Genomic DNA, 22,256 nt, shown 5'->3' with positions numbered 1-22,256 from the left:
CCAAAACGCAGCGGCTGTTCAGCTGAGCTTCTGTTCTCTGAGAGTTACACACAGTAAATAAAGCAGGCCTTGTTTTCTTCCTCTTGTTTTCCTTATTTGACTAATGTATTTCTGTGTACAGTTTGTGTAAGTGCATCAGAGCCTCTCAGCTGGAAGGCTCTGTGTATTGGCAGTTGAGGTGTGGGATGCTTGTGGCTTTTGGCACCTAAAAGGCATTGCTGGGACTTGGGAGCTGTGGGTGAGGCTTGTGCTAACACTAGCAGAAATGCAGCTATGGATGGTGGTGGCTAGGGCTGTGCCTCACAAGGCTTTCTGGGGCTGAGGTGTCCTTGTCCCTTATTGTTATTGTGGGTCCTTTTTTATTTCTATTTCGCTATTGTACTATTTGAGACTTTTTGAGACTTACTGTGAAGCTATGGCCAGGCTCTGCAGCTGCTTTGCTGTCTCTGTGGCTATGTACTAATTTCAGCATAAACTGGCTGTGTGTTCTGGTGCCTGTGCTGCCTGATGCCTCAAGACCGTGGCCTCCTTGGCCGTCTTGTGCACCAAGAATAACATATTAGTGCTTGTGCTTCCACAGAGAATCACAGAATAGCCTGGGTTGAAAAGGATCGTAGAGATCACCTAGTTTCTACCCCCCTGCTATGTGCAGGGTCACCAGTCACTAGACCAGTCTGCCCAGAGCCACATCCAGCCTGGCCTTAAGTACATCCAGTGTCATAAGCTGACTTTGCCCTCTCAGCTACCCTTGGGAAGATGTTTGCGTAGCCAGGACTGTTAATAGCAAAAGCTGTATTAAACAAAGTAATTGGAGAATCTGGACCTTTGAATGCAGTTGGCAGCACATGGTGCACTGCCACTCGGCATGCACTGTGAACTTCCTTTACTTGCAGTGACTGCTGGTTAGGTAAACTCTGAATCCCTTTGTGGCAGTACGTAAGGAGGAGATTTAAAAAAGCAGAAAAGAGCTCTCAAAACAGCTTAATTCTCTCTTCCAGCAAAGATCTCACTTAGCAGTCTGTACAGTTCCAGCCCAACCTGTTACTGATTTATCTGTAGTTTTTTGGTGCAGGGCTTAACCTTGACGTCCTTACAGCTCTGGAGTCCTGCTGCTGGCTGGCTGGGCCTCGTTTTTCTTACCTGTTTGCCTGTAGTTTCCTTCGGGGTGTACCTGCCATCTCCTGGAAAACCAATGCAGTTTTGTTTCTTCCTGTTGGTAACCCAAACAGTAGGAAAGCTGTGGAAAAAGTTGCAAGAGAACAAAGTTTTTGTATTCTTTTTCTCTTCAAATGCAGATCTTAGCTGGATAGAGTACTTGGAATACATTTCTTTTAAGTCAAACAAATGAATTTTCATAAAACTTCCCCTTGTGTTCTTTTATCTTTGGCATGTAAGAGCATTTTAGGAATGGGAAAGTCCTGACCCTTTTTTCACCACTTCCTCTCTTACCACAAAAAGCGTTAAGAATCTCGCTGAGGCAAATTTAGGACATTCCTGTTTACTGCTAATGCTTATTAAAGATCCTTTCTTTTAAATGCATCTGGTGGTGGTGCTCTCACCCCCACTATTGGGATTTGTATGTGTAGAACAGGGTCTCCTTGTGGAAGGTAAGCTCTGCTTTTTGCAATTCATTTTCTTGCTAAAACCATTTCCATTTCTCCCGTTAGAAGATAGCTGCTTTGAGCTCTATTGCCTTTGAATTCTCTTTTCAGAATTCCAAGACAGAGTTTTAAAATAGTAAAGGAGCTGCTATTTTCTTTCCTACAGGTTCTTTTTTCATATAGCAAATAGTGGCTGATGTAATCATGGGATTTTCTGACAGAGAATTGAGAAGTCAGTGTGCAAGCAGCCAAAGCAGCAGAACTGCAAGCATCTAGTGCTTGGGATGTGATGCCTGCTTTAGTCCCTCATGGTGCCATGGCAGGTGGCAGTGCCATTCTTTGTCTCCTCTCATAGTGCCACATGCCGAATGCAGGAACGTGGACATTCTTGCCTCTGGGTTCAATCCTCTTGCCTGGAGTGGACCCCAATGAAGTACTTATGGTGCACAAGCCTGGAAAAAGTGCTGACTGCAGTGAGCAGAATAACTTTGTCTGAAATAAATTTTGGAGAAGTGAGAATATAGAGAATAATACTTCTTGTTTTAGCAACAGCTGTTGGGAGAGCGCTTGCTTGATTTGCAATTAATGATAACGTCAACAAACTGTAATTGGGGAAAAGATAATCCTGACTGTGGTAGGACTGTAGTCTGCTGTAACTTCTTTATGTCCACCTTGTTGTGAGAGCTGTCTGTATCTTTTATGATTGACAAAGTCCTGTTAGGGCCCAGAGGAGAAAGCTGCTGCTTGTTATTGTCACAGAAGGGGCTTTCTGCCCAACTCCTTTGGAGCTGGGGAAATAGGTGGGCACAGAGCAGGCTTGCTTAGGGTTGCCGTAGGTTTTCTGTGACAGATCATGTTTCCTTGTTTGTTGCCTACAGAAATGGCTGTCCTTGCTGTTTTTTACATGGCATGTTTACTTGTTGCAGCGCTCCTCAGCGATGAAAAGGATGAGCTGTGAGCTGAGCTGGTGGGCAGGCAGAGCAGTAAGGAGCAGAATGTAAGGCTTTTCTGCCCAAGTGAGTGTCTTCTGGTGTGCCTGTGTGGAATTTGGGCAGACAAGGCAAATCTTTTGGTTTGGAGATGCAAAAACAGTGACCTAAACAGAAGGAACCCATGTGTGGAGCAAAAGTAATTTGCCGAAAAGCCGTGGAGCCGCCTTGCATTTCTGCCAGCATCATCTCTTTGGTTAGCATGTGTTTCATTGCTGAGGTCTCAGCTACCTTTTATGCTGAATATCTCGCGCAGCAAAACAAGTTAAAAGCAGAGGAAGATCTTTCTGGAAGCTGGTAAGACATGACAGAGGAGAATGTCTCCATGTGTAGAATGTGCAGATGTATAGCTCAAGATGTGGTGTGCCTATTTGAAATCAGCTGCGTGTTATTGAGCTTTCTCAAGAGGAAGGAAAGGCTGGGTGCTGCCAATGATAGTGGTGGTAGCTGCTAGGGGGCAAATCCAGTCTACCCATGTGTATTGTGGGGGGCTACAGAATGCAGGGCTACAAATCTGCTTTTGCTTTACAGCCACGTTCTGCACTGCTAAATCAGTGAAGTATCTCGTGTTGCAATGTGCAGCCCAGGACTTCATCCTTCTTTTGGGTTCCTTCCGTTCATCACTCTGTGTTACACAGAGACGTTTGTAGAGTGTTCCACTCTAAAACTGATTTTTTGTCTTGTTGAGCTTTCAGACCTGATTTTGCTGAGCAAGCAATGCTCATATGTAGGTGAACTCTTGAGTATCTGTGCAGCAGCTCCATAGCTTCACCGTGCCTTTGCAGTCAATGTCAAACAGCACCTATTGTTCCTTTAGGCAGGAAAGAGCAGCACAGAAGTACTTAATCTGGAGACGTGCCCTGCTGTCACCAACGGCCCAACTGTGAATAAAATGAAGCTTTGCTCAAACATTGGTCTTCATGTTTCACTTTCATAATTCATAAGAGTCACAATTCTTTCAGAACTTCTAAAAGAGAGGTTACAACTTCTCTTGATCCATGCTAATTACAGGCTCACCTTTTTTGGGGAACATCAATGGCAACGATCGTTCAGTTGAAAAGAAATCTAAATTTAAAGTGTTCCAGTGGTGAGTGAAAAAGTGTAATTGAAACATTCCTACCTTTAAGACATAGGTAGGAAAAGTCTGGTATTAATAGTGTATGATATTTAACAAAACCAAAACACAAGCAAACCCTTGGAATGCATTTGAAAGGTGCTCTCCTATTGCATTTTCTATTTGAAGAAAGATTTCTAGCTTTGTAAATAAACACACAGTGTGTGTATGGCCTTCAAATCCATGTGTCTTCAAAGCGGCACATCACTCTTTGTCACTGTGTTCTGTTTCTGTACCAGATCTCTGTGCAAGCTGTTTTCCATATAGGTGGCACGTGCCACTCTGCAGGTGGCTGATGTGCAAAGGGAATAGTGCAGTGTACACAAAAGCCATCCTGCCATTTTCTTATGATTTACTGCATTTGTGCACACCAACAGAAAGGAAAGAATATTTATATTTTTTTGAGCTAATTGTCAAAGGATGATTTATGTCTTCATTTGAGCCCGGGCAGCTGGTTCTGTATATATGCAGCTGTGGGAGTTGTATTTTTTTCTATCCCTAGGCAAGTTAGCAAAGAAACTGCACACTGTTCACTGCCTTTCTGCCCACGTGTAGCCAACAGTTGCGTTGTGTTGTTGAAAATAGTAAGAGTTTGCAAGGCTATGTAAATTGTTGGTTTCTCTAAGTAGTAATTTTTGTTCATTAGGCAAATAACTGTAGCTTGGTCAGTTCAGCGCCCTCATTTGCTCAGAATAGACTTCATACGTTCTTTGAAGCTTTTTCTGTGCAGGTATTGTTGATTTTGGGGGCAGGGATAAAGTCCTTTTTGCTTCTCATATTGATGGGGACTGTGGTCTAATGGTGAAAGCAGCACAAGTCAGAAAGTCCCTGTTCCATACTGTGCTTTATTTCAGCTTCTGTGTAATTGGAGACAAGTCATCTTTTCTATCACTCAATAATTTGCACATACAAATCATCTTCCGTCAGCTGTCCTACAGCTTTACATCCCCCATGACTTACAAGTAGGATTTATGTCTGCTGTTAAAGGCCAGGAGACAGCAGCATTTCATTCTGTGGTACCGGCACAAAGCAACTGACGGGGCGTTTTGCTGTGCAGAAATAGCTGTCGAGCACTGAGAATTTCTTTGCACAAGGGTTCTTTGGCCCCACAGCTCTGCTGTTTGCAGTGCAGGACCTGCAGTAAGCTTCTGGCCGTGGGGAGCACCCTCTGTTTGCTCTCTGTTTTCCTTTGGGTGACTTGGAATTCTGAGAAGAGTGTCTGTAATGGATAAACGCCAGGATGGGGGGAAGGAAGTAGTTTGTACTGGCAGGCAAGTACATCCTCTCTGGGTCGGCATTGCTAACGTGTTTTATCCAGCGGTGGTGAGATATTACAGAGTGACAACAACCATAAGGACCGGGCTGCCTCTCGGTGGAAGCAGGGTGTGCCTGAAGCACGTAATTGCACTTGAAAGGCTCCATGCTGATGGCTGCAGCGCAAGGAATTCAGGGAACTGGTGCTGTGTGTGTCAGATCCACTTGCAAACAGTTGTGACAGGCCTACTGACGGTTCAAACTACAGCGGTTCAAGAATACAGAAGTGTTTGTGTAAACTGAAGCACTAATGAAGAAAAGGAACTTGTAAAGACTTCTGGGTGTAAAGCAGGTGAGATGGAGCCTGGTTGCAGCTCCACCAAGGCAGCTGCCACAGTGCAGGATGTGAGCTTACCATTACTGGGTTCCATCAGAGCTGTGGGAATATTCAGCTTGAGCTTGGTGACTGTGCATACACAGACTGGATTAGAATTACTGACACCACTTTTGCTTTCCTCTTGTGTTACTGCAGAATTTATTCTGTGATTTGTTCCCTGTCTGGATTTTAGGTGATGGCTTTTTTCTTTCATAACTCATCCACAACATCAGTCCTCAAAACTACTGCTTGTAGGAGAGGGAATGTGACTGCTGGGGCTAAAATAGTACTTTATTTCCTACCCTGAAAAAATGCCACAGTGCTACACAGGACTTTTGCTGTTATTATTTTGCTTGTTGGTTTCTTCAGTCCATCTGTCCTGTAATTTAAATGCAAGAAGAGAGAAGGTGGCAGCTGTGACATCTGAAATATTTTAGGTTGACCCAGAAGAAGCACTCAGAGTTGGGTCAAGAAGAGCAGAAATTCTGGCTCTGGTTGTCACACGTGCAGTCAGCCATGGCTGTCAGTCTGGTGCTGGCCGATTCTTCAGGACAAGGGCTGTACAGAAAACAAATGCTTCAGTGGTGGAAGATACAGGTGGGCGTGTAGTTCACTAGAAATGGGGTTATTTACGTAGTCAAGGTTGCAGTGTATTGTCTTCACATTATGGTTGTTTTGTCGGTGATTGCTTGAAGCTTTCCCCCTCTGATTTGGGTGCTCCTTCTGGAAGTTCTGGGTATTTGTGGTCACTGTCCATTTCTTGGGAAAGGTAAGAAAGAAAGTAAGAGCAATGCTGAGGAGAAGAGGGGAGCCAGCATCCGTTTTCTGATTGTCTCTCAGCCCTTTTGTCTGATGTGAGACTGTGGTCCTGCTGGCTCTGCTGCCTCTGCCCTCTTGCTGCTCAGAGGTCTGTGGGGCAGCAGATGTCCCTGGGCCCCTTGGGAGTTCAGGTGGCTCTGCTCATCTAACTGTGGTCCTGCCTTTGTCTGGGCTGCGTTCTGCTGAGAGCTGCTGGATAGCAGGGGAAGGAAAGCCACCAGGAAGGTGTCAGTGCTGCGCAGCAGCTGTGTGTTGAGCTGGAAGAGCGAGCAAGGCCTGTACGCATCTGTCAGAGCCCAAGAGGCATGGTTAAACTAACAGATCACGCTGAGATAAGTGTTCTGTGTAAGCTCTTATCTGTGCTCAGAAACTGGAGAAGTCGAGGAGGGCTGACTTGTAGTGCACAATAAAGCTAAACTGTGGTTTGAGTGCAGGCAGTCGAGAGGTTTGCAAGGCAACCTTACTGTTCCTGAGTCTGCCCTCTGGAAGGTCTCCTGTGGTGGAGCAGGGACTTGCACTTCTGTCTGTGGTGCCAGCCTGGTGAGGGCCAGTATCCAAGCTGAGTGCTCTGGAACCAAGCACGATAGAGTTTTGCAGGCTTCAGCTTTTAAGCCTTGCCTCTTTTAAAGATGTGAAAGTGCATTTTGTGTCAAGTATGCTGAAATATGTGGAAAATCTTATTTTGCAGAATCCACGGGGTTTGGGTGCCCACACATTGCTATTGTCTGAGTTGATGACGCTGCACATAACTGTTTTTCCCCCTCAGTGCTCTGTGTGCAGTACTGGGCTACAGAAATTGATTCCTGTTCCCTTGATGGTTAGTTTATAGAGCAAGTCTTTATTCGCTAGGCTTCTTTGGTCCTAATTAAGCAAATGCATCTAGAGTCGAAATTGAGATTTAATAATTTAACTTAGTCTTCGTTTCATTTATGGTGATACCCTTCTGAAATATTTAAATCATAATTTTTCTTTTTGCCCTCGTTTAGTGCCACATCCCACACTGCTGGGTGTTTTGTTTTCTTTTTTTTTTTTTTTGCCTTTTGCTGGGTGTCTCATTGATTGTGAGAGGCTTTGTTTCTTACTTGGAGTGGATGCCTCATGGCACTTTGTGAGATTAAGAGTGTTTTGTTCCAGGAACCAACCTACCTTCCCTTTCTGTTCCCATTTCTGCTCCCAAGGAGAACAGCTTTTCACACCAGACACATTTGTGTTTACAGATAAAAAAAATTTTAAATTAGAATAAAATTGAAATCTAGGATGAGACAAAATTATTTAATCTTTTAAGCCATGTGCTCTATGGGATAGAGGGACTCTGTCTCTTTATCCCTTTGCCTCATTTAATGGTACAAGACTAGAATCCAGCCTGCAAGACACCAAATCCACTTAATAAAAAGCCTGGACAGCGTCCAGGAGTCTCTTCTGTGGCTGCAGATGTTACATTACAACTGCCCTGTGCGAGGACCCATCAGCTTACTGAGCAGCTGTCAGGCTGGCACAAAACTGGGCATTGGATTTGAGCTTTTGTGGTTCTTATGTATATAGTGCCTGCTGTGACAGCACAGGAAGGGGAAGGACAGTGTGGTGGTCAACATGCCAGTGGGTCTCAGTCACAAACCTTGTGTGTGATGGGTACCAGAGTCCTCAGCAATGGGCCTGGGAGCAGTCGGTGCCGGTGCTGTCACTGCATCTCCATCAGAAACAGGAGGAAAAGACAGCTACAATTTGTATCACAGAAGATTCTGAAGGCATGAAGGACCTTTGTTGCCTTGAGGGATGTCCTCCTGTTGGATACTAGTAGCTAAGTGTGTGCTTTCCAAGGAAGAGGCTGGATAATAGGTAACTACTCTGAAAAGCCAAGTGTGAAGGAGCGTGCTGCTCTGGTAGCGGTGTGTGGCTGCAGGGCTGGTTGGGCTTCTGGAGGGCGCCGTCAGTTTCAGGCCCTAAAAATTAGACAGATTTTTAGACTTTGGATGTACAATTCTAGATGAAAGAAACAGTGATGCATAAATAGAAGTAAATGGTGTTGTTTTTGAGATGGACTTCTATAATCTGGTGTGAACTTCTGTTTCAGGAGGCAGCTTGGAAGCCACATGACCACTTAATTAGATTGAGCAGGAGTTGCTCTAAATTTGTAGTCTTTGCAAGAGTTACTTAGCCATACCTACTTTTCTCCTCATCTTTTGGCTGTGCCTTCCCAGAGCAGTTCTAGAGAGGCTACCAACATGAAATAGGTGTCTCATGGGCAATGGTGGTGCCACTTTCTAATGGCCTACGCTTGTTCCTCCGAAACAATATGCAGACATTTAACGGATAATTAATGCTCTTTTTTTTTTTTTTTTTAACATGCAAGGGTATCACACCTTTAATTTTGATTATTATCCATATGTAATTTTCAGCTGCAGAATGTATCACATTGGGTTATTCTCATGTTCTGCCTTTTGAAGGAGGCACTAAGCTTGGCATACGGTTTATAGAGGCTTCTGGGGTTTTAGTGCGCAGACATGAGATGTTGTTTGGAGTCACATTTTAATGGCAAGGTTGCAGGTCTATCCATGACATTTTAAAGCTGTGGCTGCTGCTGAGGATCAGCATCTGGTGAGTGGCTGTGGTGCTTTTATCTCCAGTTTTGCATCTGGATGTGGCAGGCTGGTGCCTCTGGGGCAGAGGGACAGGAGGAGGTGAGTTCCTTTTTGGGAGCAGGACTGCGAGGAGGGCAGCTGGCTTTAAGCCTGTTGGCCACTTCATTGGTGATGCCAGGGTCAGAGCTGCTTGAGCAGCTTGATGTTGCATCTTCCAGCACCTCTTTCCTTGGGAGAAGGCTCTTATTCTGTCTGTCATGGCTGACAACATTGGTGAAATGTGAGCTGCTGGGTAGAGACAAGGAAAGGAGCTAGCATGGCGGGCCACGTTTTCATTTCCCCCTGTTTTTTTCTTTGTGATATTAATTTGCAAAAGGAGGTTGATGACAGATGAGGAGCCTTTAATTGGAGAGCTCATTGTGCATGAGCTCGGAATAGATACAGATTAATTCAGGATTCGATAAAATCATCATTCAGACAGCCAAGCACGAGCTTGTGTCACACAGACTCCCCACGTTGCCCCCTGGCCGGACACCGCACACTGTGGATCTGCCTGCTGGTTTGCTCCATGCTGGGGCTGCACCACCCAGCCCTGCAATACACTTCTCTTTAGAGGTGTAAATTAAGAGTTTGCACTGCCTTTATAGCTTCAAGTATGTATTCAAGCTTCTCAAACTTTCAAGTACTGTGGAGAATAGCTGCTGCTGCCTTAGTGCTCATTTGCTCTTTGTAGGTATCAGTTCCTCTGTTGACAGTGTGAGCATCATAGTGCCACCATCTGTGCACCTGAAGCAGGTGATGTGAACTTTATCTTCCAGAAAAACCCTGAAATCTCGGGCCTCTGCAGCTCTGCACCTGCTGCCTTCTCAGAAATGTATGGAGTGTTCACAGGTTCTCTGCATCTTCAAAATAGAGAAGTTGCTTTGTATCCAAAGCATAGCCTTAAAAAGCAAAACAAGAGAACCCTGGTGTTGTCCATTTAGAAAGGAGCTTCAAAAGGTGCATCCGTACCTGCACACACTGAGCTGTCATTGTCCTCTGGATGAGCCTATGGGTTGCAAGGAGAGGAGGAAGATGGATGCACTAATGCAGATGTTTCTGAGGCTTTTGTCAGAGTCCTGACATGGCCATTGGAATGGCACGTCTCATGGACTGCAGGTTGCAGATCCTTCTGTCTGAACGCTACTTGCAATAGGAAAAAAAGATAATAAAAAGAGTGTCTGTTTTGTGACAGGATCTGAAGTCTCATGCATGCTTTTAGTATGGAAATCAATTGTTTAATGTGTGCATTGATTTTTTTTGTCAGGCTGCATTTTTGACACCAGGTGTCAGACAATTTCATTGCAGTTGTGCGCTTATTATGAGAACACATCTAGCATTTATATTTGTAATGCTTCCAAATCAGAAGGGATAGAATGTAATAGCTCAGCGTATGCTCAGTAACACATATGCTGTCACATGGAGGTTCAGCCTTCAGCTTGTGAGGAGGTGTATGTGGGTGTTGGAGCAGGATCAGAGCTGAGGGGCAGGCGGATGTGTAGTGCCTGAAGGCTCTCTGAGGGCAGTGTGCTGACTGAGAATCGGAGCTGGAATTTGCATTCAAAATAATTGGCTTGCTCGCTTAAATTTGCTGAAAATGTGTTTCCCTGGTTCCTGTTCCTAATCTATATGTGATTGTTTTACACTGCAGTAAACACGGGTACTTACAAAGAGCGAGGCAGGCACCATCGATCGTCTGTGTCCGTGTAGCAGAGCGTGGGGCGGTGAGGCTGTGTGAAGGCCTGTGCTTGGCTTTCAAGGCAGAGAGATGATTCTAGTGCCTCACCTTGTTAAGCCAGCTTCCAAACCTGCTGTTAAGTCTGAGGTGAAAATGTGTTGGACCTCAAATGAGCGTGTGTTTGTTGGCTTGGCAGCTGGCAGGCCCCAGCTCTACAGGCAAGCAGGCAGTGAGTTGGTCACGGCCTGGGAGCAGGTGGGCTGCACGGGCTGGTTGTGCAGAGCCTGCGCACACCATGTTGCACTTGGCGGGGCTGTGACCCACTGGAAACCAAAAACTTTTAAACTGTGGATTCATTGCTGTTAAAATGTAGAGGAATATGTGCTCTGAAAAAGAATGTTAAAAAAAACCACCTACAAAACAATACAAAAAACTCAGCCATATAAGATCAGGCACCTGAGAGATCTGAGCCATGTGAGCTTTGCACTCTAAAGCAACACATTTGTTTTGAATGTGTAAGGTGTGTCTGCACAGCCCCGCTGGACCGAGACCCAGCAAGTTGTGCCCAGAGCCTGAGCTTGAGAGCTGGGTGCTGTAATGTTCTGCCCTGGTGTGGCTGGGGAGCCTGGTTTCTCCAGCAGGCTTTGGGTGGGCTTTGTTGCAGGGTGCTGGGAGGTGTTCCTAGGCTCTGGGATGGTAGTGTGTGTGGTGTAAGAGTACATGTCTGCCTAAAGCAGACAGGGCGGTAAAGGAAATAATTTCCAGTGGGTCTCTTTGGGTATTCTGCAGTGTGAAATTCTGTTGAAAAAAGCTTTAAGAAAAGATTTTCCGATGTAGTCCTGTCAAGTTTGTTTTGCTCAAGATTCTCTGCTATGATAACTCCTTGTAAAATGAAGCTGAATCTGTCCTTGTCGCTTGTTCTGAATAATGGAAGAACTTGGGCTTTGTTTAATCCAGCTTGTTCTGCGGACTTCATTTATATTTGGCTTAAGGAAACCGAGTCATCAGCCCTACATGCTGCACATTCCATGTTTAGCCTTGTAAATAGATGCTATGCAGATTCGATTGCTCTCACTGTGCTTCTGAAATAATCAATGTCTCACTTTGTTCTTTTTTAACCAAGCAAAGCCAGACTACAGCTTCTTTCAAAACGCGTAATTTTGAGATGTAGAAGTCTTATAGATGTTGGTCAGTTTAGCTACATAGGTACTAAAAATAATAGGTTTTCATCTGCTTGTGTTTTGAAAACACACCTAGAGGCCTCTGGTGGGAAGAAATGGAGGAGGAGTTGGATGCCAAAGTGAAGATGCAGAACCGAAGGGATCTCAGCCGGTGTCACCTTGCTGTACCTGTTCAAATGACTGCTTTTTTGAAATTCCTCAGCCTCACTACGACAGTAAGGTGGTGACAGTGAAGGGAGAGCAATCTTTGTCTTCTTTCAGACGCTTGAAGTGTAGGCAGTGTGCTGCACTTGGTTGGGAGACTGCAGTGGTGCTGCAGATGCGAGCTGGCATAGGTGGTGCCTGGGGCTGCTCCCGGGCCTCCTGCAGCAGCTCCAGGGGGAGTGTGTGATCCCCTGGGGCCCACTTTGCCACTGGATGCATCTCAGCATCTTGTGTGATCACACTGAATGATACCTGGATGGCAGAGAGATGTTTTGATTGCAGGCAGGCAGAATCTATAACGGTTAAGGAAGGCTGGCAAAGTAAACCCCAAACCCTATTCTGAAATGCAGAGCTTCATCTAACAACGTGCTTCATCCTACAGGTAGCTGGGGTGTGCTTTATCTGCATACCATCTTTATTTTCTTATCAACTTTCTGGCTGTTGCAGTCATTGCTGTATCTTCACTCAGCAGCATGGCTAATTTGGCAAATGTGTCAACATGTTACATCATTCTTCCCAGCATCTCTAGGTCTGTTTTAAACATTGGTGGTGACTCGACTTGCCAGAGCTGTGGAATTTCATTGATTGTGACCAACAGGAAATTCTGAAGCAGGAAGCTTTAATACAAAGCTTGCAGTAAGCTGTTGCTTGATGAGTTCCTTGCCTGATGGTAACACAGACTGCACGGTATAGGACCCAGTGCAGAAGGCTGCGCTGCAAAGAAGTCTTTCCAAATTAATTAACTGTAAAATGAGGAAAAAGTAAAGTTCATCCCAAATTAATGGCAGTGCAGAACTGATGGCATTTACTTTTTTAGAGGCCATTAAGGAGCCTTGATAACATTCCAACAGTCAGATAGAGAGCAGTGCCGGTGGGGTGGGAGGACTGGATTCTACTGACAGCTTCACACGTCGTGCTGGTTGTGCTGGTGTGCGCAATGCAGGGGGGGCAAAGGTTAAAAAAAAATCAAAATCTTATCTGAAGTACTTTAACTTCAGAAGCACTTCGCCTTCAGTGCTCCAACTAATTATTGTTATCCTTCAATAGGTGCATCTGCATGCTATTGTGCCAACACTGCTGCTTCTCTTGTTAATTACGCTTTTTATGCTTGCTTCACAAGACTAATCTAGCAGCTTGTAATAATTCATGCCATTCTAATCAGACATGGTAAGAGGAAAAACCAGCTCCCTCCATCCCATAAGCAAAACCCAGTGTGAGCAATTGGATGCCGGAGCACAGGCTGTGTGTGTGTCTGTGTACATCAGAAATGGACTTTGTGCATCGCAAGCATGCAAGGATGGCTGGGTGCAGTTAAACACGATGATACCTTGTTGCAAACAAGTACTGATATGCATTTACTGCCCTCTGAGCAAAGCACTGTTAGGAGTTGGTCCTGCCATCGGCTTCAGCCACCATAGCTCAAGTTTGTGATTTTTTCCAAGGACAGATGCTAAATGTAAGTCTTCTGTAGTCCTCTGCTATCAAAACCAAATCATAGGCTTGGTGGAAAAATACGCATCTGTCCTGGCCAGTGTTATCTGTTTATGCTGCAAACAAACTTGCAAAACAAGAGCTAACAGCAGACTAATACCTTTTATGTCCTTCTCTCACAAATGATATTTGGAGAGTTCTGTAATCAAAATACTGTGCCAGATATTTCCCGTAATGATCAGACTGAACCCCAGAAGACCTTGATTCTTGCTCAGCCTCCATTGCAATCAGTAAAATTTGTGGCATATAAGGTGAAGGTCTGATGGCATATAAGGTGAAGATCTGATGGTGTAATTCTCTCCAGTCTGTGGGATGTATCCAGTAGCTTGTTAAACACTTGTGGGTATGGAGAAGTCTAGATCTAGCATTTCTTTTTATTTTTTTCTCAGTTTTTGTAATGGGAGAATTGAAGATAGCAGAATTGTAGCTTCCACCTATTGGGAAAAGCAGACGTGCTTCTAAGTTATAGATGTCAATCTGTTGTTTTTAATCTCCTTTTATTTACTTAGTTTGTAGGGCTATGGTGAAGCTCTTTCCTGAGCCACATACTTGGAAATCATAACATTCTTCGTTGTTTTGCTGAGTAATTTTCTCTTATCAGTTGTAGATAATACAATAAATATTACCAGAAGTATCCTGGTCTGTGTTGTGAAGTGCACAAAAAAGTGCTGCAGCTCAGTGAAGGACTGTCTTAAAGCCAGTGGCTTGAAGGAAAGAAAAATGCACGGGATACAGATTTCATTTTTTATAGCTGACTGTTGGTATTTGTTCAGCTTGCCACACAGTGGGGTTTGTATTTGGAACAATTTCTGACTTCACAAGGTATGCTTACAGCAAAAGTACTGAATCTGATCTTCAACCCCCTTTGGAGGGAGCTTTATTTGCTTGTCCTGGTGGTTAATGAGCAGCTCAGGTTTATGATGTGCAGGAGGAGAGACGTCTGCGCAATCAAATATTACTGAGCTGCTTTAAATGAGCAAAGGGAATTATTTGGTTTTGGCCATTTCCTAGCACTGAGGTATTGCTAAGTAACCTCCAGCAAATGTGCTGGTTAAGAGCTGGGCTTTTTCTGTTGTGCGTATATTGCCATAGAAGAGTAATGAACAGATTCTGGAAGAGAACATTGTTCATGGCTTCTTTTGTAAAGCAGTTCCATGAAGATACATCTAAATGGTTGGATTTGTGATTTTCTTGAAGAAAACCCCGTAAGGAAAATGACTGTGTTGATTTTGGTTAAGCATGTGATGTTCGACAGGGAAGTTCATCCTTTGGGATATTTTCTACTCCTCCCTCCTCTCCCCATTCCTTTTTGCCAGTTTTCCTGCCTCCATATTGTGATCACTTTCCTCTTTTTATTTTGGCAAGGTACCTCTGGAAGCGGATTTCTCAGGTACTTTGAGCTGAAGGAGCACTGTGCTCTGTACTTAACAAAATAAATACACAGCAGAAGAAGCCTCGGGGACGAGGGGTGCTGCTGCTCTCCTATCAGCTTGGCTCCGTCTTCTCCATGTAAATGGAATCTCTAACTTGTTTTTTCGTGTGAGTGTATGTATTGTTTTGTATTCCTGGCAGAAGGAGTCCTTCAGAACAGGGAAGTAAATCCAGTCCTGGTGTCAACTGCGTGTGTGCAACAGCTCCCACCTGAGAGCTGCACTGTGGCACCAGCTGGCTCTGACAGCCTATGTGAAGCAAAGCTATGGCACAGATTGACATGGTCTGAAAGCATCAGATACGGTGTAAGGCCTGTTTCCAGCCTGGTGCACGTGCCTGTGTAGTAGGAGAGGGCTGCCTGTGTTTTGCTGCCTATCTCTGGTTGTCTTAAACCCAGGCTTTTTCAGATTCCTGCACTGGCACTCGTCAACACTTGACAATTGTTTAGTGCTTAAGTTTTTCAGCAGAATAAGAGTGTTGCATCTACATACAGCTTCTTCATTTATTTATTTCTATTTTTATTTTTGAGACACTTGGCATAGCCTTGTGTCTTTTCTAAAGGACCCCATAATGAACACTGGAACAGGCTGCCCAAGGAGGTTGTGGATGCCCCATCCCTGGAGGTATCCAAGGCCAGGCTGGATGTGGCCCTGAGCAGCCTGGTCTGGTGATTGGCAACTCTGCACATAGCAGGGGGGTTGAAACTAGATGATCATTGTGGTCCTTTTCAACCCAGGCCATTCTATGATTCTATGATAATGAAAGTGTTGGTGCTGCAGGAGTGCAGGTGTGGATCAGTCCTGCTTTGAACTGTCATGTTCTTGCATTGCTGTTCTTGCTCTCACCTCTCTTTATGTGGCAGCCTGGTTCTCTGTGCTTAAATATTTTTGGGTCATCTCCTGTCTGGCCTCCAGCTGCAGATGTGAGCAACCCTGAAGCCATTGCACAGCATCACTTTTTCTGTGGCACGTTTGATGTTAGAAGGTGATCTGGTGCTATTGGCAGAAAAATCACTTGTGATTCCAGGATGTACAGGATAAAGCCAGGCAGAGGAGAAGGGGCTTGTCATTATCTGAGCTGGAGCTGTAGGAAGAGGCAGGACCTAGGTAGCATCCTCAGCTTTGTTCCCAGGGTCTCTGTAAGGCTGTGTGTCTGCTGGCTGCCTGCCTGCGGAATTGGGTGTTGGCCAAAGCTCCCTGGTGAGCTGGCACTCACTGGTACCACTGGCAGCGTCTGTAAGGAGCAGTAATGTCTCTGCTTTTGTGGCCTACATCACTCTTCTGCAGGCCTTGTATGAAACAGCCCTTTGCCTTTGTTTTTTTTTACCTTGAGAAGCTGCCCAGGTAGCTTTGGCACAGCCCTTCTTCCTTTTCCCTCTGACTGTCCTCCAAGTCAAACTTTTTTGTGTGTTAGGGACTTGCTGTGGTGAATGATGGAAAAGGGCTGAGCAGCTTATCTCCATTACTCAGCTCTTGCCCTCTTTCTGTGCCCATAAACCAGAGCGGCTCTTAGCTGGGTGTCATGGGCCGTTAGGTCTGTTTGTTTGTTTGTTTTTCCTGCTAAATCGGGGAGTTAATTCTACCTGCAAGTGTTCCTCTGATGAAAGCTTGTGGAAACTTGCTCTTGAAGTCTGTTAGTAGATCCTGAGAATATGGAAAGACTGCACCAAGAATGTCTGTGCCTTGTGCACGCTTAGTAGCTGGTGCTGACACTCACCTGAGAGTGCCAGGGCACTGCGGTGTGCCGGGGCTGTGCTGTGAGGGGAGCAGGGAGGGACAGGCTGCTGAGCTCTGTCTCCCTTGAGACAAGAGGGAGACCGGACACTTGAGTGGCTTTGCTTAAAGGCACTCGCTTGGGGGCATTTCTTTTTCTGCAAGCACAGCTGCTGGGGCTGCATGCAACCGGGAGAGAACCTGACACGCCAGATGCACCAGGTGAATGGGCAGCTGTCAAAGTGTAACAGCTTGAGCTCGTTGCCAAGCAGCGTTTTATGGCAGGAGCCTCAAGTGCAGCCAACAAACAGTCCTAAAGAAGCTGTAAGAGTGAGATTATAGAATATAAAATGGAGTAGATTATTTCACTGTACGTTTCTCCCAGGCTTGAAATGAAGAGAGATGTTAAAGGAGGCAATAAGAATAGCAAATAGGAGCCAGTGTCCTTATGTCATGCACAGCACCTGGCCTTTATCTGGTTTTTTTTTCCGTCCAGGATTACTTTAGTTCTGGTGGTATTTAAATGTAAATTGTAAGTGATCTATTAGCTCTATTGCAGCCTGTAGAAGTGATGAACAGCTCGATGTGAAAGTATGTAATATGGTAGCCAGCACTTCAGCAGTGCTTCAGATGAGTTCTCAGCCTGTTAAAGCAGTTAGCTGTTCATTAGAAGAGTGGTTATGGAGTCTCTCTCCAATTCTGAGCACTTGTGTGGATGTTATTTAGATTCATCTTATGATATGCTGAAAGCGTTCACTAAATCTTCACTTTTTCTCTAACATATTTCCCTCACCTAACCGTGATTCCTGAACAGGAAACACTCTTTGCTGTCGGGTTTAGGGATGCAGAACTATTACAGCACAACATCTCAGAAATCATAGTGGTAAGCAGAGTCCCAGCCCTGGAGCTTTTACATGGCGGTATGATCTCTGTTGGAAATTGCTGGCTGAGTCAGGCCTGCTGGTGGAAGTTGTGTCACCAGGCAGGAAACAACGAGGACCAGAGGGTCAGGAGCCTCCGGAAGAGGGGTCGTGGGTCTGGGAGAAGAACCAGAAGTGCAGTAACAGGGTGGGAAGCGAATCATGGATCAAAAAAAGAAAAATGAGACTGGAAGTTAGGTCTGTGTCAAAAGTCATTTGGGGACAATTGGGGAACTAATAAGGAAGAACGAATATGACTCTAATTATTAACTGAGAACTAAATATTAGGTTTGAAGAGAAAACTGTGTGTACTGGAAGTGCCTTCTGTTGAGTTAGTATCTCTGTTCACTGCAAGTACAAGATAAAACAGTGGCTTGGAGAGCCATGCTAGGCTTCAGCGTGCTTATCATCTGGAGCTGAAGTTGAGGAAGCTCTGCTTTATCTGTCTGAGGTCATCCAAGGAGATTTCAGTACACGATGCAGTACTTTGTTCTCTTGGTGTTTGAGGTATTCAGGTAGGAAAAATATCCTTTGGGGATGAAAAAAATGAGATGTTTGCATTGCTACTTATTAGAGCTTTTTTAGTCTATCTGCATAGCAGTTCAAGATAGAGTTTGCATTGATACATATTTTGATTACTGGATTGTTTCAAGGGTGTCTGTGAAGAGGCTACATTTGCAGAAGTGAATCGTGGGCTGTGTCCTGTTCTCTGGAGAGATGCCTGCAGGCAAGGAAAGCAGAAGGATGGAGCATGAATGTGCTGACTGTAGGACAGTCTTTTTCTGTAAATACAATGCTAATTTTCCTGCTAAATCATTGATTCTGAGAGTGCTTTTAGAGAAGCTATATTTGAAAGATAATGACATTCTTAGAGGATACATTATTTATTGCAAGAGCTTTAATATAAACTGTTTTTTTTCATATTGATTTTGTTGTAATTCAAGCTGTATTTGCTTTTCCTCAACAGGCAGCCAGATAAACTAGTGGTGGTTTGGACAAGAAGAAGCCGAAGAAAGTCCTCTAAGGTTAGTTGATTGCGCAGTAAGTTCCCACTCTAGTGGCAAACAGTCAGCTGTTTGAGGGACTTGGCTCTTGAGCGTGGGGAGCAGCAGAATAAATGAGGAATAATTCAATTTTCTTCTAACTCAGTATAGCTGTAAGGTTCGGTATAAGCTGCTGTTGATGTCAGCACTGATTTATGGAAACACTTAACTCTGATTTCTGCTTGAGTTATTTGTTTAGCATGAGTGCATCGCATCAGTTCGATTTCGGTTATTAATTGCTAGACTAAATTAAAAAGGAGAATGTTTCACTACTAGAAGTGTCTTAAAAGATAATTATGAAGAATTTGACAGGCCTGCAGGAGATAAAATGTGAATAAGGGACTATTTTACAAATAGAAAATGCTGCAAGTCAAAAAGAATGCAAGCAGTCTCTTTCAGCCCTATGTGGTAACTTCAAATTAAATTTTAACATGGCACTTCTGCAAACACTGAGAAGTGTGAATTTGTGTTTAATGCTAATGACATAAAGTTTGTCTGGCGTTGAGCTGTTTTTTGTGTGCATAACTTTTTTTACAAGCAGAATAGCTCTCACTTCTCTGAACTTCACCTTAGTTTTCTTCCTGCAGTAATGAATGTGAAAGTGTTATTAGAGTACTGCCTCTACTGAAAGGTGCTTAGGTTGTGTAGACTGCTTTATTGACTGCTGTGGTGGTGAGATGCAGTTATCCTGCCTGAAGTCTCCTTTGGGCCTGAGTAGAAGGGGAAAATGAGATGGACAATTGTTTTCGTGGATCTATTTCTGTAGAAAATGAAGCTAAAAACAAATGCCCTATACTTGCACTTTTTTGTACTTGCACCAACAGTAGAGATTTCTAAATATCTGCAGTGTTTAATGTGGCCGTGTCTCTGTGGGATTATATTACCAATTAATAGGAGTAAAATCGTCTGTTAGTCCTAGCTGTCAGTTGTTGCTGTGCATGGGAAGGTGGGGAACCTATTGCATGTACACAGCAAGAAAGCAAAGGTTTTTAAACACTGTTCACGTTGGGGGACTTATTTTGTCAACTTGTGTCCTCTGGAGCAGGGTTGTTCTCCATCTGCCCAAATATTGCTGAGTGAGAGAGGGAAAGCTTGAATGAGCTGGAGGAATGATGAGTCCCAACTCCAGGCAGGCCTGCAGGGCGTAGAAGGGCTGTGTGCTGGTCTCTTCACTCTGCTCACAGCTGCTGCCTTTCACCCTGGCCAGGCCTGTGGCGTGTGATCTTGTCCAGAAGAGGAAGTTTGGGACAATTCCTTAATGTTTCTGTTAAACTGTTGTCAAAGCTCATGTCTATGTAACTCAGTGATATTCCTAAGAACTTCAGGATGGTGGAGAAAGGACACCTGTAACACAGAATGTATCTTGAAATGTTCACTGAAAAATCTAAGTGTTTAGAAAACACTATATATGGTTTCCTAGCCTGCTTAAGAGACATTTCTTTCTTTCTTTTCCTGGCTGTCATGTGCTTTTCCTATGTTTTGTTTTCTAAACGGAAGTCTAAACTATTTTAAGGTTTGTTTTCTGAGGCCGTATTACTGACTGAAAATGACTGTACAACCAAATGCTCACTCCAGTGCATGCATCCTAACTTCTGCTTGGGAGTATGAGAACCCAAAGGTGTTATGTGGCGAGTAAACACAAAGGTGTGGATTCAGTCTGGCACCTTTGCCAAGATAGCTGTTGTTCTTGAGCAAGGCCAGTCAGACTGTCTGCCTTTCACTGAAGGATAAAGTAGCTCAGGTTACATTGAAATAACAGCATGATGTCTATCTAGGTAGTAACTTCTGATGTAAATGTACATTGTGGCTTTTCTGCTTGTTTCCCGTAGTTTCTATAGTACAGAGAAAGAAGGTAATGCAGAACAGAAAATTCAGTATTTCACAAGCATTGCGTGCTCAGTGAAAAGAAGGATGTTTGTCCTTTCATTTGGTTTGCTGAGATTTAGGAGATGTTCAAAAACAGAAGGTCTAATAAAATCCAGTGAGGCTTTGTAAGGGGATGGGTTTTTGCCTGTGCTGTTACCGACATGATAGTATAGGCTCCAACATTTCATTGAACTGAGAGGGTTTCCCAACACTAGCTCAGCTTTTGGGCTGAGGTTACTTCAGCTGGGCCTTAAAAGTGTAAAAAAAAAATGATGTCCTTTTGTGTGTGTCCATTCTTTTCCTAACCACAAGCAGATGCACTTCTTGGGTAAAATGGCACATTTGCCTGGGACTTGGAGTCTCTCTCTAACTCATTAGTTCCTGCCTAGTAATAGCCCACAAAGGTACTTTAAAAGAGGTGGAGTGGCATTGAGGCCTTCGTAGAGGGTACAATTAATTCTAAAGCTTAGGTTGTTGATACAGTCTGAGCTGCTTGGGTCCAAGACTGCAGATCAATAAATGTTCTTGATCTCCTGGTCATCCTGCCAGTAAAATACTTTATTCAACACATTTATTTCATCTAATTACCTCCTTGGAAGCAAGTCAAATGAATATTTCCTCTTACTTTGTTTTTGACAGACCTTGGGCTGAAAGAGTACCAAGCATTAATAATGTTCTGTTTTTAAGCTTCTTTGAGAAGGAGGAGGAAAGGAATGAGGTTTTACAGTAAAGATGCTGTAGAGACTTCTTTTGTGACCTTTTGGTATAGCTAGAGATAATGAAGGATATTTGTAACACATCAATCACAGACCTGCAGAATGCTCAAGGTTAGAAGATGCTTCTGCAGGTTACCTGTCCAGTAGCAGGGCCACCCAGAGCAGCATGCCCAGAACTGTGTCTGTGTGACTGCTGAAGTTCTCCAAAGATGACACCTCACTGCCTTTGGATCCCTGTGCCACTGCTCCACGACCTGCACAGAAGTGCTGCCTGGTGGTCAGGAGGAGCCTGCTGTGGTCCAGAGTGTGTTCTTATCCTCTCACTGGGTGCCACACTGAACAGAGTTTGGCTCTAACTTCTTCACAGCCTTGCTTCAGAGATTTCAAATACATATCGGTGAGAACCCACTAAGCATCCCCTTTTGTAGGCTGAGCTGGGACTGCCAACTCATTCCTCTTCTGAGGGTTGTTCTTCTCCCCTCGTCATCTGGTGGGCCTTTGCTGGATTCTGAAGGAAGGAAAGTCTTTGTTCTCGTACTGAACAAGGAAAAATATGTTGTAAATATGTTTACCTTTATTTCATTGAGATACTCTTGAATTTCCAGGCTTTGAACTAGGAAATTTCAATTTGAAAAGAGTTTCTGCCGTGATGTCGAGGAGGTACTTTCTGCTATCCCTGTGAACACATGCAGACTTATGCTTCTATTACACACTTCTGAAGGATCAAATTTGCTCTTGCTTTTTGAGAGCCTGCAGAATTATTCTTCAAAGATACTTACTGATCAAAGTGGAGAGAAAGTGCCTTTGCTGTGATTTCAGCACTTCTGCTGCAGGTTTCTCAAAAGCTGTTCATGAAGGGGAAAAGAAACGACACTGCAAACAGGGAAGGGACTTCAACAGTGAGAGCAGAGCCGAGAAACAGAGGGACAGGCAGTACAGTAAGGGATCTGTATGTAGAGAGTAGAAAGGATCCCTTGTCCACGCGAGCTGCCCACCCAGCTTTCTGAGGACACACCATCAATAAAGCAACAGTGGGACCACCTGTTTTGCTATCCTTGGCCATCTGTTGCCTTTCCTGGCTCCTTCATTGCCAAGTGCCAGCCCTTACTCTGAGCTCTTTCACTGACTGGTGTTATAAAAGCACTTTGTGGCTCCAGCATGCTGGTGACTGCCTGCCCACCAGTGCAGTTTGGTAATGGCACTCCTGAGCCTTTGGGTTTACTAGTAAATTAGGGAAGTAATG

The 22,256-nt window shown here is 44.3% G+C and overlaps 1 protein-coding gene across 1 annotated transcript in view; it reads left to right on the top strand.

Annotated features, from left to right (window-relative positions):
- Positions 1–22,256, top strand: part of EHBP1 (EH domain binding protein 1) — a gene marked incomplete at both ends in the record, with an annotated part of 202,604 nt that overhangs the window by 5,503 nt on the left and 174,845 nt on the right. The window contains one exon of the mRNA XM_079532785.1: positions 18,356–18,413. Within this exon, the coding sequence (XP_079388911.1) occupies positions 18,356–18,413 (58 nt within the window). The remainder of the gene's footprint in view (positions 1–18,355; positions 18,414–22,256) is intronic.

Source organism: Tetrao urogallus, assembly GCF_951394365.1.
Source record: "Tetrao urogallus genome assembly, chromosome: 2".
Lineage (NCBI taxonomy): Eukaryota > Metazoa > Chordata > Aves > Galliformes > Phasianidae > Tetrao > Tetrao urogallus.
Note: the sequence above shows the minus strand (reverse complement) of the source record. Positions and strands in the feature narration are given on the sequence as shown.